General features: G+C 45.2%; 2 protein-coding genes across 2 annotated transcripts in view; one reads left to right on the top strand and one right to left on the bottom strand.

Moving 5' to 3' along the window:
* LOC133381252 (zinc finger protein 7-like) overlaps positions 1–7434 on the bottom strand; it is a 39917-nt gene extending 32483 nt beyond the window's left edge. Inside the window, exon 1 of the mRNA XM_061620115.1 lies at positions 7415–7434. The gene's annotated coding sequence lies outside the window, so the exon portion shown is untranslated. The remainder of the gene's footprint in view (positions 1–7414) is intronic.
* Positions 1–14864, top strand: part of LOC133378882 (uncharacterized) — a 40555-nt gene that overhangs the window by 9201 nt on the left and 16490 nt on the right. Inside the window, exon 5 of the mRNA XM_061613495.1 lies at positions 1039–1108. Within this exon, the coding sequence (XP_061469479.1) occupies positions 1039–1108 (70 nt within the window). The remainder of the gene's footprint in view (positions 1–1038; positions 1109–14864) is intronic.

Below are 14864 nucleotides of genomic sequence, written 5' to 3'. Positions count from 1 at the left end.
TTTCCACAGACAGCAGCATTTTACAAAGTGGCATCCCCTTCCATAGTCTTTGGTTGCAGCCAGGCAGACCTGTTTATTGAGCATTCATCCTGATTTGTCTGCAGAAAGTTTTCGGGGAGGTTAGTCATGTCAAGCAATCGGTGGCGGCTGGTGGCTTTGTGTCAGTGGGACAGTGGAATCCTCTTTGGACAGCTCCTTGAAAGTTTGGACTAAAATCCAGAGTGGATTCCACTGCCCCACTGACATGGAGCCATTAGCAACTGCTGCAAGCAATTGTTATTACTGCTTTCCAGGGTATATCCCTGCCATTATCCTTATCGCAATTTTTTTTTTAAATCTGATTTTGGAGGGGAAGCAGTTTTTTTGTGCAGAACACCAAATCAGCTTTCATTCCGCAATCTGAATTTGCTGGAATATGATTGAATCCCACCCGCAAAATAGTGACAGTCTATTCTTCTATCTTGTTCTACTGTAACTGCAGAGCAGCTTTTGTGAAATCCAGATCCCCAAAGAATGTATTAGTGACTCACCATCATTAGCTGAAATCTCTGGCTGTAGCGGAAAACATAAAAGCCCTTGAACCACTGAAAAAAAATATGCTAGATTTTGTTGCAGCTTTCCCACTTTTTGCAGGCTTATGAACAGAATCCCAGTACAACAGAAGATGGAACAGGGCTGAATAAAGAAGACCGAACGTAGTGATTTATGTGTATGCTGTGAACCACTTTGATATTTTGTAAGTGAAAAGTGAACCTTAAGCATTTAAAATAAATGAACTGAAATGAATTTTAAAAATGTGTGAGGGTGTGTGTAAGAAGTAAAAGGGGGCTTGTTGGCAACTTTCCATTTTATTTATCATATTTATATTATTATTTGTTGATAACATAATCTTATTATTTTCTATGGCACAATCCTACAGGTAGGTAATCCAGGCTGAGGGGAGTTAGGATATGGCGGATCTCTGGCTGAGCTGGCTGTCCAATTTGTTGCTTTTATTTTCTCTCTGCCCAGCTCAGCTGGCATTCTCACCTCCCACAGGCTCCTGAACCGAGTTAGGATGTGGCTTACTTTAAGCCGTCTTTGCTTAAATTCTGATGGCTTCCTTGAGGTAGGATTGCTCTGCCCATTTATTACCTGCTGTTCACCCTAAGATCCCAGGGCGGGTTACAGCAGTTTAAAATACATCCTTAAAAACAACTTACAGTCACAAAAAATGGAAAGAAATATGCCCATCATTGGCAATTACTCATGACCGAGTAAGATTGTCTTCCAAAATAAAGTCTTTAACAGTGCGTCTGTATCCACAGTCCATGACTAGGGGCTTCCAGATTTCACAGTCCTGCCCCGGTTGCCATTCCCTCATTGCCACGGGACTTTTGTTTTGCTTTGGAAGACACCTGTGCATGAATTTGTTTTATGTGGGGAGATCGGCACACAATGATCAGCACACAATCTTGACAGAAAAAAGCTTTGATCCAATGGCATAGGTACCACGATGATTGGAAGTCTTTTACCTGCTGCAGCCTTCATCCGCCTTTACAGCCGTTGTTACATACACATTGTTATCCTCCGCCTGTTCTGCTGTTGAGGACATTTTTGGATCATTCTTTGTCTGGTTCCTCTCCCTTGACCTTACCGCCATGGGTGACCCTGCTGGGAGTACATGACTTCCAACGGCCTTGCTCACAGGGTTCATTGGAACACACAAGCCCACTCACCACTGCAAGGTGACAATCCGGGAGGGGAAATATGCCCATAAGAAGCTGCCTTCGTACCAAGTCAGGCCATTGATCCATCTAGCTCAGTATTGTCTACACTGGTTGGCAGTGTTTTTCTTCCTAGAGATGCCATTGGGAATTTGATCCTGGAACCTTATGCAAGCAGAACAGATGTTCTGCCACTGAGCTACAGCCCTTCATTTCCATGTAAGTTTCAAGGCATCTAACAAACACATAAAGCAAGCCAATAAACATGCAAAAGCAACATACTAAAACAACATAATAAAAATAGCTGCAGATGATAGGGGCAGTCTTTCTCAGCCTGGGGCCCTCCCCATGTTTTAGACTACAACTCCCATCAGTTCCAGACAATGTGGCCTATGGTTAAGAATGATGGGAGCTATAGTCCAAAACATCCAGAGGGTACCATGTTGGGAAAGATCAACCATTAGTAAAACAAATTAGGACCTATAATTTGGGTGCCACCATCAAGAAGGCCCTGTCTCCAGCAGCCACCACATAATTTCAGTCTAATACTTGATTATTAATCACATGTTTATCCAGCCCTTCCTTCAATGAGCCTGGCGTGGCCTCATGTTTTGGTTCTCCCTGCACACCTGCACATAACCTTGTTTTTAAAAAACTCTACACAACAACCCTGTTAGGTAGGTTAAGCCAAGAGACAAGCGTGAGGTCAGCTGGTGAACCTTATAGCTGAGCAGGGATTTGACTCCCCATATTAAGCACTATGCCACATTGCCCCATCACAGCAGATACGTTGCAGTTCAGCAGGAACACAGTAAAGCTGTGGCAGGCGACATTGGGTGCAGAATTCAGTGTTGTGACAACGTAAGGGTTCAATGTAATGGTGTCACATAATCAGTGTGGTGTAATGGTTAGAGTGTTGGACTAGCAGGACCTGGGAGACCAGGGTTCAAATCCCCACTCAGCCACGAAGCTCACTGGGGATGACCTTGGGCCAGTCACGGTCTCTCTCAGCCTAACCTACCTTAAAGGGTTGTTGTGAGGATAAAATGGGGAGAGGAGAGAACCATGTACACCACCTTGGGCTCCTGTGAAGAAAAGGGGGTATATAAAAGTAAGAAAATTGGGGGGGGGGAACCAAGTTTCTAGTCCTTGTGGCTTGGAAGCATGTGGATAATGCCTGCTGAATACACAGAAACCAAAAAATGGTTGTGGGGGCAGGGCTCCAGTGACTTTTTCCATAATAGTGACAATACAATTAACAATGCATAGTACAGATGAAGCTGGCTTATGCTGAGTGAGACTGGGAGGGAGACAGCTCAGTGGCAGAGGACCTGCTCTGCATGCAGAAGGTCCCAGGTTCCATTCCCAGTGGCATCTCCAACTTCTGTCATCCCCGACCACTGGCCATGCTAACTGGGGCTGATGGCAGCGAGCTGAAGTCCAAACAATATCTGGAGGTCCACAGGTTAGCCAAGGGCAAGATTGTTTCTCTGCAGCAATAGTCCTCTTCCCAATGACCTTGGAGTAAGTCCCATTTAACTCAGCAGGGATTGCTTCTGAGTGGACGTGTTTAAGATTGAAGTCTATGTCACCGCCAGCCTCCCATTACTCTGCATTAGGGTTGCCAGGCTCAGGGCCTGACTGTTCCTGTATCTTTAGGTGAAGAGAAAGTCAGCCAAGTGCAGGTGTTCTTGCAACACTGTAATGGGAAAAACCACAAAGTGGAATTCTCCCTTCCCCTGGCACAACTTTTAAAGATACAGAAGACCTCTGGGAGGCTGGGCCTGGCAACCAAGAAGTCTTCTGTATCTTTAAAAGGTGTGCAGGGGGAAGGGAGAATTCCACTTTGTGGTTTTTTCCCATTACAGGGTTGCAAGAACACCTGCACGTGGCTGACTTTCTCTTCTCCTAAAGATACAGGAACAGTCTCAGGCCATGAACCTGGCAACCCTACTCTGCATGCAAAAAAGGATGCTAATTTTGCTGTAGCTCACTGGCAGGGCATCTGCTTTGCATGCAGAAGGTCCCAGGTTCAATCTCCCGCATCTCCACGTAGGGCTAGGAACCCCCGTCTGAAATCCTGGTGAGCTGCTGCCAGTCAGTGTACACAGTACTGAGGTTGATGACCAATGGTCTGACTCGGTATAAGGCAGCTTCCTGCTGTGCCCCCCCCTTCTGCCCCCCCCCCGGCCTTCACATCTCGATTCACCAGGGATGAATGGGTGAAACTGTTACATGTTCTCGACCTGAGTCTGGCTTCAGCCAACAGAGAGACACAGCCAGAGGAGCAGATCCTGAATTCTTGCAGAGCGACACCTTTTGGATTTCTGCCTGCCATGCTTTTGTGAAAGGCACAGGCATAAAAGCAAACAAACTGAAGTGGCGATTTGGGCTCCTTTGGGTGGAAGTATGGGATTTATTGTTATTGTTAGCAACAACAACAACAACAATCATCATCACCATCACAACAAAGAGTTTTATGGCAGCTTGAAGGCTAGCAAAAGTACCATGACAGCTCTCCACACAACCTGATGCCCAGGAGTCCAGACGGTTTGGACTACAACTCCCATCAGCCCCAGCCAGTGTGGTGTCAGACTAGGACCTGGGAGACCAGGGTTCAAATCCCCAATGGGCCATTAAGCTCACTGGCTGATCTTGGGCCAGTCACTGCCTTTTAACCTAACCTCCCTCACAGGGTTGTTGTGGGGATTAAGTGAGGAGGGGGAGAACCATGTCTGCCACCTTGAAAAAGTATGGAATGCTTTAAAAGAAATGGGGGTGCCACAGCATCTGATTGTCCTGATGCGCAACCTGTACTCTGGACAAGAGGCTACTGTAAGGACAGAATATGGAGAAACCATCGGAAATGGTGTGAGACAGGGGTGTATTTTATCACCCTATATGTTTAATCTGTACGCAGAACATATCATACGGAAAGCAGGATTGGACCAAGATGAAGGAGGTGTGAAAATTGTAGGGAGAAACATCAATAATTTAAGATATGCAGACGATACCATACTCTTAGCAGAAACCAGAAATGATTTGAAACGAATGCTGATGAAAGTTAAAGAGGAAAGCAGGACAGCTGAACATACAAAAGACTAAAGTAATGACAACAGAAGATTTATGTAACTTTAAAGTTGACAATGAGGACATTGAACTTCTCAAGGATTATCAATACCTCGGCACAGTCATTAACCAAAATGGAGACAATAGTCAAGAAATCAGAAGAAGGCAAGAAGACAATAAGGGGTGCTAAAAAAGAATTTGAGGAGCACATTGCTAAGAACATAAAAACCAACAACAAAAAATTCTATAAATACATTCAAAGCAGGAGACCATCTAGGGAGACAATTGGACCCTTGGATGATAAGGGAGTCAAAGGTGTACTAAAGAACGATAAGGAGATTGCAGAGAAGCTAAATGAATTCTTTGCATCTGTCTTCACAGTGGAAGATATAGGGCACATCCCTGAACCTGAACTAACATTTGCAGGAAGGGATTCTGAGGAACTAAGAAAAATAGTGGTAACGAGAGAGGAAGTTCTAAGCTTAATGGACAATATAAAAACTGACAAATCACCGGGCCCGGATGGCATCCACCCGAGAGTTCTCAAAGAACTCAAAGGTGAAATTGCTGATCTGCTAACTAAAATATGTAACTTGTCCCTCGGGTCCTCCTCCGTGCCTGAGGACTGGAAAGTGGCAAATGTAACGCCAATCTTCAAAAAGGGATCCAGAGGGGATCTCGGAAATTACAGGCCAGTTAGCTTAACTTCTGTCCCTGCAAAACTGGTAGAAAGTATGATTAAAGCTAGATTAACTAAGCACATAGAAGAACAAGCCTTGCTGAAGCAGAGCCAGCATGGCTTCTGCAAGGGAAAGTCCTGTCTCAGTAACCTATTAGAATTCTTTGAGAGTGTCAACAAGCATATAGATAGAGGTGATCCAGTGGACATAGTGTACTTAGACTTTCAAAAAGCGTTTGACAAGGTACCTCACCAAAGGCTTCTGAGGAAGCTTAGCAGTCATGGAATAAGAGGAGAGGTCCTCTTGTGGATAAGGAATTGGTTAAGAAGCAGAAAGCAGAGAGTAGGAATAAACGGACAGTTCTCCCAATGGAGGGCTGTAGAAAGTGGAGTCCCTCAAGGATCCGTATTGGGACCTGTACTTTTCAACTTGTTCATTAATGACCTAGAATTAGGAGTGAGCAGTGAGGTGGCCAAGTTTGCTGACGACACTAAATTGTTCAGGGTTGTTAAAACAAAAAGGGATTGCGAAGAGCTCCAAAAAGACCTCTCCAAACTGAGTGAATGGGCGGAAAAATGGCAAATGCAATTCAATATAAACAAGTGTAAAATTATGCATATTGGAGCAAAAAATCTGAATTTCACATATACGCTCATGGGGTCTGAACTGGCGGTGACCGACCAGGAGAGAGACCTCGGGGTTGTAGTGGACAGCACGATGAAAATGTCGACCCATTGTGCGGCAGCTGTGAAAAAGGCAAATTCCATGCTAGCGATAATTAGGAAAGGTATTGAAAATAAAACAGCCGATATCATAATGCCGTTGTATAAATCTATGGTGCGGCCGCATTTGGAATACTGTGTACAGTTCTGGTCGCCTCATCTCAAAAAGGATATTATAGAGTTGGAAAAGGTTCAGAAGAGGGCAACCAGAATGATCAAGGGGATGGAGCGACTCCCTTACGAGGAAAGGTTGCAGCATTTGGGGCTTTTTAGTTTAGAGAAAAGTTTAGTTTAGAGAAAAGGCGGGTCAGAGGAGACATGATAGAAGTGTATAAAATTATGCATGGCATTGAGAAAGTGGATAGAGAAAAGTTCTTCTCCCTCTCTCATAATACTAGAACTCGTGGACATTCAAAGAAGCTGAATGTTGGAAGATTCAGGACAGACAAAAGGAAGTACTTCTTTACTCAGCGCATTGTTAAACTATGGAATTTGCTCCCACAAGATGCAGTAATGGCCACCAGCTTGGACGGCTTTAAAAGAAGATTAGACAAATTCATGGAGGACAGGGCTATCAATGGCTACTAGCCGTGATGGCTGTGCTGTGCCACCCTAGTCAGAGGCAGCATGCTTCTGAAAACCAGTTGCCGGAAGCCTCAGGAGGGGAGAGTGTTCTTGCACTCGGGTCCTGCTTGTGGGCTTCCCCCAGGCACCTGGTTGGCCACTGTGAGAACAGGATTGTGGACTAGATGGGCCACTGGCCTGATCCAGCAGGCTCTTCTTATGTTCTTATGTAAGGCTAGGACTGTGAAGGCTAGGGCAGCTGTGAGAGAACTAGAAAAGGTCCTCACATGCAAAGATGTATAACAGAACACCAAAGTCAGGATCATTCAGACCATGGTATTCCTGATCTCTATGTATGGATGTGAAGGTTGGACAGTGAAAAAGGCGGATAAGAGAAAAATCAACTCATTTGAAATGTGGTGTTGGAGGAGAGCTTTGCGCATATCATGAACTGCAAAAAAGACAAATAATTGGGTGTTAGAACAAATTAAACCAGAACTGTCACTAGAAGCTAAAATGATGAAACTGAGGTTATCATACTTTGGACACATCATGAGAAGACAGGAATCACTAAAAAAGACAATAATGCTGGGAAAAACAGAAGGGAGTAGAAAAAGAAGAACAAACAAGAGATGGATTGATTCCATAAAGGAAGCCACAGACCTGAACTTACAAGATCTGAACAGGGTGGTTCATGACAGATGCTCTTGGAGGTCGCTGATTCATAGGGTCGCCATAAATCGTAATCAACTTGAAGGCACATAACAACAACAATGTAAATAAAGTAATTAAAAAACTAAATAAACAAATAAAATAGTCGAAAACATCTGGAGGGCACCAGGTTGGGGAAGGCTGCATTATGGCATATTGTAATGTGAGCAGCGGCAGCCTTTAAGATGCCGCAAGACCATTTGATGTTTTTGTTGCCCCTCGTCCTTTTTTCTTTTCTCAAAAAAAGGGGTTAAGGATGATGAGTCTTTGTTCCTAGAGAGGCCTTGAGGATGTGAGCATCGCTTCCGGCGTTGCTCAACCTTGGGTTGTTTATGAGAACGGGGGGGGGGGGAGGCATCAGCTGGTGGAAGTGATTTTCGGTGAGTGTACAAGCGCACACTTTCGAGTTCTATAGAATTCTTCGTCAGGCTGGAAGGGGAGAGGCAAAACTGGTTTGGTGCTGTCGTAGCTGCAAAATCTGGGTTTAGGCTGCAATCCAAGACACACTTACCTTGGAGCTTACTTCTGAGTAGACATGTATTGGATTGCGGTATTAATCCCAGTTTTATATGAGGACTATTGGAAGAGATCGGCTTGGGGCTTACTAGGTGCTCCATATAACACTCTTAAGATTGTGATTAAACACTGCCTTTAATCTCCACGCAGACACTTTGACGTGAGCTGGTCACTGTTTTGTGATGTTTTGGCTGGGCTATCCTGAACCAAATCGGTGCCTTGCTGTGAGGACTGTCGGTTGGTCTTGGGGGTTGTAACAATGAAGGCGCTTCCAGGCTGTTGTTATTTTGGGATGTAATTTGGTGTTGGTTGTTACGTGCCTTCAAGTCGCTTACGATTTATGGCGACCCTATGAATCAGTGACCTCCAATAGCATCTGTCATGAACCACCCTGTTCAGACCTTGTAAATTCAGGTCTGTGGCTTCCTTTATGGAATCAACCCATCTCTGGTTTGGCCTTCCTCTTTTTCTACTCCCTTCTTTTTTTCTCATTTGGTCACACGCCAGCAAATTCAGGCAGCACCATTATAGTTGATTGGGAGGTCTTGTGCAGCAAACCCGCCTCCCTGAAAGATTGGGCTTTTGAGGGGATAAAGAAAGTGACGGGAAAATGCACTGGAAAATGTGGGATGACACTTTCTTTGATGCAGTGTCATCTAATCTCCTCTCCCCCCTGCAAACGAATCAGGATGAATGCTCAATAAGCAGGTTGTCCTCAAGTGCAGTCATTCTGGTAGATCTCTCCCTTTACTATGTCAGATTGTGGGTGAAGCTTAGATGTAAAATGTTTCAATGTTCCTTCTTTTTTGGGGGGGGGGGTATTCCAGCATATAGAAAATTAGCACGGGATCCTTCTCCCTGACGTTTTAAAGCCGGTTTTGCGACGTTTTGCGACGCTTTCGCGTCATTTTTGTGCGACGTGGTCCATTCTAGTCTATGTGGTTCCGCTTTACGGCGATTTCCGCTTTATGGCGGGGGGCCTGGTCCCTAACCTGCCGTATTAGCGGGGCCCTACTGTACATTTATTCCACCATTATTCCACTTTAAACAGGCATGGCTTCCCCCAAAGAATCCTGGGAAGGGTAGTTTGTGAAGGGTGCTGAGAGTGGTTAAGAGAGACCACTGTTCCCCGCACAGAGCTACAGTTTCCAGAATTTGCTGGGAAGAGGGCAGGGCTGTGGAGTCGGTACGTCAAACCTTCGACTCTATTTTTCTACTGTCCGACTCCTTCATAAATGGCAAATGTATATAATTTATTTATTTTATTTATACAGCTAGGCTGGTGCGGACCAGGGAGAGGGCGTTCTCGGTGGTGGCCCCCACTCTGTGGAACTCTCTCCCTTATGATCTTCGACATGCTTCCTCCCTGACGGGTTTCCGTAGAGCTTTAAAGACCTGGTTCTTCAGGCAGGCCTATAATCTCGGGATGGATTAGATTGCTGTATTAATCAGATGTTTTGATATCAGTTGTATTGTATATTGTAATTTATATTTTATTTATTGTATATTGTATTTTAATTGTTGTTTTAAGTCGCCTAGAGTGTCCGTATAGTCGGACAGATAGGCGACTAACAAATAAAATTATTATTATTATTATTATTATTATTATTATTATTATTTGATTTATACCCTGCCCTTCCTCCCAACAGGAGCCCAGGGCGGCAAACAGAAACGCTAAAAACACTTTAAGACATCATAAAAAGACCTTAAAATACATTAAAACAAAAAAATTAAATTATTAATTTTATTTTGAAGTCAGAGTCGGTACATTTCTACTGACTCCGACTCCACGACTCCGACTTCGCAGCCCTGAAAGAGGGCCTGACTGTTTAACCACTCTGAAATTTATGGCTCTGTGAGAGGAATATGGCTTTCCTAACCACTCTCAGCACTCTTCACAAACTACACTTCCCAGGATTCTTTGGGTGAAGCCATGCCTGTTTAAAGTGGAATAAATTGTGGAATAAATGTATACAGCAGGGCCCCGCTTTACAGCATTCTGCTGATGCAGCGGCTTTCAATCAGGGGAAATTCCCCATGTTAAAGCCGGTTTTGCAACGTTTTGCAACGCTTTTGCATCATTTTTGTGCGACGCTGTCCATTATAGTCTATGGGGTTCCGCTTTACAGCGATTTCCGCTTTACGGTGGGGGCCTGGTCCCTAACCCGCCGTATTAGCGGGGCCCTACTGTAGTGTGAATACGGCCCTAGTTTCTGGGCTCAGTTCAAAGTGCTGGTTTTGACCTTATATGGCTCAGAACCCCAATACTTCAAAGACCGCCTCTCCATATATGTATCATCCTAGGCCCTGCACTTGGCTTTGGAGGCCCTTCTTTGTCTGCCCACTCTGAGAGAGGTATGGAGGGTGGCTACGTTAAAATGGACCGTCTCAGTGGAGGCACCCCATTTGTGGAACACTCTCCCCAGGGAGATACGCCTGGCACCATCATTATCCATCTTTAGGCGCCAGGCAAAAACATTTCTCACAGGCATTTGGTTCTTTGGAAGGCTTTTGGAGGGCTTCTACTGTGTAGTCTTTCTAAGAAGGGTTGCTCCACTGCCTATGTACTGTTTTGTTTTTAACTTTTTGTGTATTTTGATATATATGTGTAGAAAAGCGACTATTATTTATTTATTTTATAATTTGATTTATATCCCACCCTTCCTCCCAGCAGGAGCCCAGGGCGGCAAACGGAAGCGCTAAAAACACTTTAAAACATCATAAAAACAGACCTTGAAATACATTAAAACAAAACAACGTTAAAAACTTTTTTAAAAAAGCTTTCAAAACATCTTTAAAAAAGGATTAAAAACATTATTTAAAAAAACATATTAACAATAATAAATAATAATAATAAATTTAATTTCTGTGTCGCCTATCTGGCCAATGGCAAGCAATTCCAACACAGACGCAGACTGGGATAGGTCTCAACTTAAAAGGCTTGTTGGAAGAGGAAAGTCTTCAAAAGGCGCCAAAAAGATAGCAGAGATGGCGCCTGCCTAATATTTAAGGGGAGGGAATTCCACAGGGTAGGTGCCGCCACACTAAAGGTCCGCTTCCTATATTGTGCAGAACGAACCTCCTGATAAGATGGTATCTTTAAATAAATAAATAAGGTGAATACTTAATGTGGATTTGCCACAGATCACCTGGATGGAGCTCACCAACAACTGGTGGTCCATGGACCACAAAAATTTGGGAACCTCTGTGTTACCTCACTGAGAACTAGATCCATCTGTCAGCTCCTACTCTGCTGGGCAGGGTTGGCATCAAGGTAAAGCTGCCCCTTTGAGCTGCTTGGGGTGGGGCAGGGCGGGGCATACAATTGTCGTAAAACAGAGTCTCAATTATACTGTGAGTGAATGTGTTGGTTGGGGAAGATTTGGAAAAGAAAAATCTTGGACCTCAGCAATTAATGCAAGTCAGCCTAATGCTTGAGTCAGGCCACTGGTCCATCTGCCCAAGTAATGCCTGCTCTGGCTGGCAGCATTTCTGCAGGGTCTCCAGAAGGGCAGGATTTTTAAGGTGAACAGAAGAAGAGGCCTCTTTAATCCAGCATCCTGTTTCCCTGAGTAGCCATATCGCATACACAGAGGCTCCATCTGCACTATACTTTTTAAGCGCTATGATACCGCTTTAACCAATTATGGCTTTCTCCAAAGAATCCTGGGAAATGTAGTTTGTTGAGGGTTATACTGCTGTACACATTCATGACTTCCCCCCCAAAGAATCCTGGGAACTGTTGTTTTTTAAGGATGCTGAGAGGAGACCTCTATTCCCCTCACAGAGCTACAAATCCCAAAGTGGTTTAACAATCAATCCCTCTGCCCAGGAGATTCTGGGATTTGTAACTATGTGAGGGGAATAGGGGTCTCCTCACAACTCTCAGCACCCTTAACAAACTACAGTTCCCAGGATTCTTTGAGGGGAAGTCATGACAGTTTAAAGTGGTATAATACTGCTTTAAATGAATCATGCAGATGGGGACACTCACTCATTCACTCACTCACCCCTACTTTGCCTGATGCCCTTCACATGTAAAATGCCCCAGCTGTACAATGGGTTCAAGAGGAACAGCCTCCCTTTGCCAAATCTCATTAGCTACCAATTCAATCCAGAATAGGTGGTTCCGTTGTCATGGACAGATCACTACCTGGTCGGGTTTAGACTCACTGGGACTCAGAGCCTCTGCAGGGGTGGGGGACCGATTAGAATGGTCCGTCCCAGGAGGCTGATGGATCCAGATGGTTTCCTGATGGCTCTTGGAGATTTTCCTGTCACCTTGGCAGGCGATCCTGTCGAAGCCCAGGTTGACCTCTGGAATAGAGAAATGGCCAGGGCGGTGGACACGATCGCTCCCGAGCATCCCCTCTTTTGGAGTGGAGCCAAACCGGCTCCATGGTTTTCCAAGGAGCTGGTGGTGATGAAGCGTGTCAGACGGGGACTAGAGCGACGTTGGCGGAAGACTCGGAGCGAAGCTGATCGATCTCGGGCTAGAGCCTATTTGAAGGCCTACTCCGAGGCAGTGCGGGCTAAGAAGAAATCTTTCTTCTCGGCCTCCATTGCGTCTGCTGGGAGCTGTCCAGCGGAACTGTTTCGAGTGGTTAGGGGGCTTTTAAGTTCCAGCCCCCGTGAGGGTAATTCTGACCACTCAGCAGACCGCTGTCAAGAATTTGAACGGCACTTTGCAGACAAAGTCGCTCAGATTCGCTGTGACTTGGACGCTAAAATTGATACAGTCTCTGAGGATGTAACTTCGGCGCCTGTTTGTCCAATTAAAATGGATTCTTTTCAACTTGTTCTACCCGAGGATGTGGACAAGATCCTTGGAGCGGCGTGTGCCACCACGTGTGTACTGGACCCTTGCCCTTCCTGGCTCATTAGAAGTACCAGAGGGGGACTGGTCGATTGGGTCAGGGGAGTAGTTAATGCCTCTCTACAACAAGGCAGAATTCCATCGTGCTTAAAGGAGGCAGTTATAAGACCACTGCTGAAAAAGCCCTCCCTGGATCCCTCTTTACTAGGTAACTACCGGCCACTCTCCAATATTCCATTTTTAAGAAAGATAATAGAGCGTGTGGTGGTCGCCCAACTCCAGAGATTCCTGGATGATACGGATTGTCTGGATCCATTTCATTCTGGTTTCAGGCCTGGCTTTGGGACAGAGACGGCTTTGGTCGCCTTGGTGGATGACCTACGCAGAGAACTGGACAGGGGGAGTGTGTCTCTGCTGGTTCTACAAGACCTCTCAGCGGCTTTCGATACCATCGATCATGGTATCCTTCTGGGCCGCCTTGCCGAGATGGGACTTGGGGGCACTGTGTTACAGTGGCTTCAGTCCTTCCTGGGGGACCGAACCCAGAAGGTGGTACTGGGGGACTCCTGCTCGACCCCTTCGCCATTGACCTATGGGGTCCCTCAGGGTTCAGTTTTGTCCCCCATGTTATTCAACATCTACATGAAACCGCTGGGAGAGGTTTTCTGGGGTTTTGGGGTTCGGTACCATCAGTATGCTGATGACACTCAACTCTATTTCTCTTTTCCACCTGAAGCCAAGGAAGCCGTACAGGTCCTAAACCAGTGTCTGGCATCAGTGATGGACTGGATGAGGGCAAACAAGTTGAGCTTAAATCCTGACAAAACAGAGGTACTCCTGGTCAGTCAGAGGGCAGATCAGGGAATAGGGATTCAACCGGTGCTGGATGGGGTCGCACTCCCCCTGAAGTCTCAGGTTCGCAGTTTAGGTGTACTACTGGACTCAGCTTTGAATTTGGAGGCCCAGATTGCTGCTGTATCCAGGAGCGCATTTGCCCAATTAAAACTGGTGCGCCAGCTGCGCCCGTTCCTGGAGCTACCTGATCTGACTAGGGTGATGCATGCCTTAGTTACATCCCGCTTAGACTACTGTAACGCACTCTACATGGGGCTGCCTTTGAAGACTGTTCGGAAACTTAAATTGTTACAAAGAGCTGCAGCCAGAGTGCTAACCGGGGCTGGTTACAGGGACCATACAACTCCCCTGTTACAACAACTCCACTGGCTGCCAATTTGTTTCCGGTCACAATTCAAAGTGCTGGTTTTGACCTACAAAGCCCTATACAGCTCAGGTCCAAACTATTTGACAGATCGTATCTCCCTACATGAACCTGTCCGGGATTTGAGAACTTCAGGTGAGGCCCTTCTTGTGTTCCCCACACCTTCGCAAGCACATATGACGCGGACACGAGATAGGGCCTTTTCGGTGGCCGCCCCTAGGCTGTGGAACTCCCTTCCGAGTGAGGTGCGATCAGCTCCCTCCTTGCCGTCTTTCCGGCGACAAGTAAAGACTGTTTTATTTCAACGGGCATTTGGGATAGAGAAAGACCAGGATTAAGTGTCATAGGTTTGGTGATTACATTATATGATTTTATTATTTTAAATTGTCTGCTGTTTTTAGCCTATATTTTATGGTTTTAATTTTTCTCATAGTTTAATTCTTTTTTAATAATATACTCTGTATGTTTTAATGGTGTTGTTTTTAGTTGTAAGCCGCTCTGAGTCCTATTGGAAAAAGGGCGGGGTAGAAATAAAGTTTATTATTATTATTATTATTATTATTATTATTATATGAAGCTCCCTGTGTGACCTTGGGTCAGTCAACTTTTCTCTCTCATGGCTCTCTCATTACTTCACAGATTTTGCTATGAGGCCAAAATGGATTAATTTTAGCTCATTGGAGGATGAGGAGCTGGGCAGCCTGATAGGAACAGGGAGACCTGGATCCAGATCTCCCCCCACCTCAGGATAAAATCTGGATAAGGATAAAATCTGGAGGGACCAAAAAAAAAAAAAAAGAAAAAGCAAGGATACTACCAAGAGCTCCCTGACAAAAGGTCAGGATTAAATGTAATTTTTTA

This window comes from Rhineura floridana, chromosome 3, assembly GCF_030035675.1.
Source record: "Rhineura floridana isolate rRhiFlo1 chromosome 3, rRhiFlo1.hap2, whole genome shotgun sequence".
NCBI lineage: Eukaryota > Metazoa > Chordata > Lepidosauria > Squamata > Rhineuridae > Rhineura > Rhineura floridana.
Note: the sequence above shows the minus strand (reverse complement) of the source record. Positions and strands in the feature narration are given on the sequence as shown.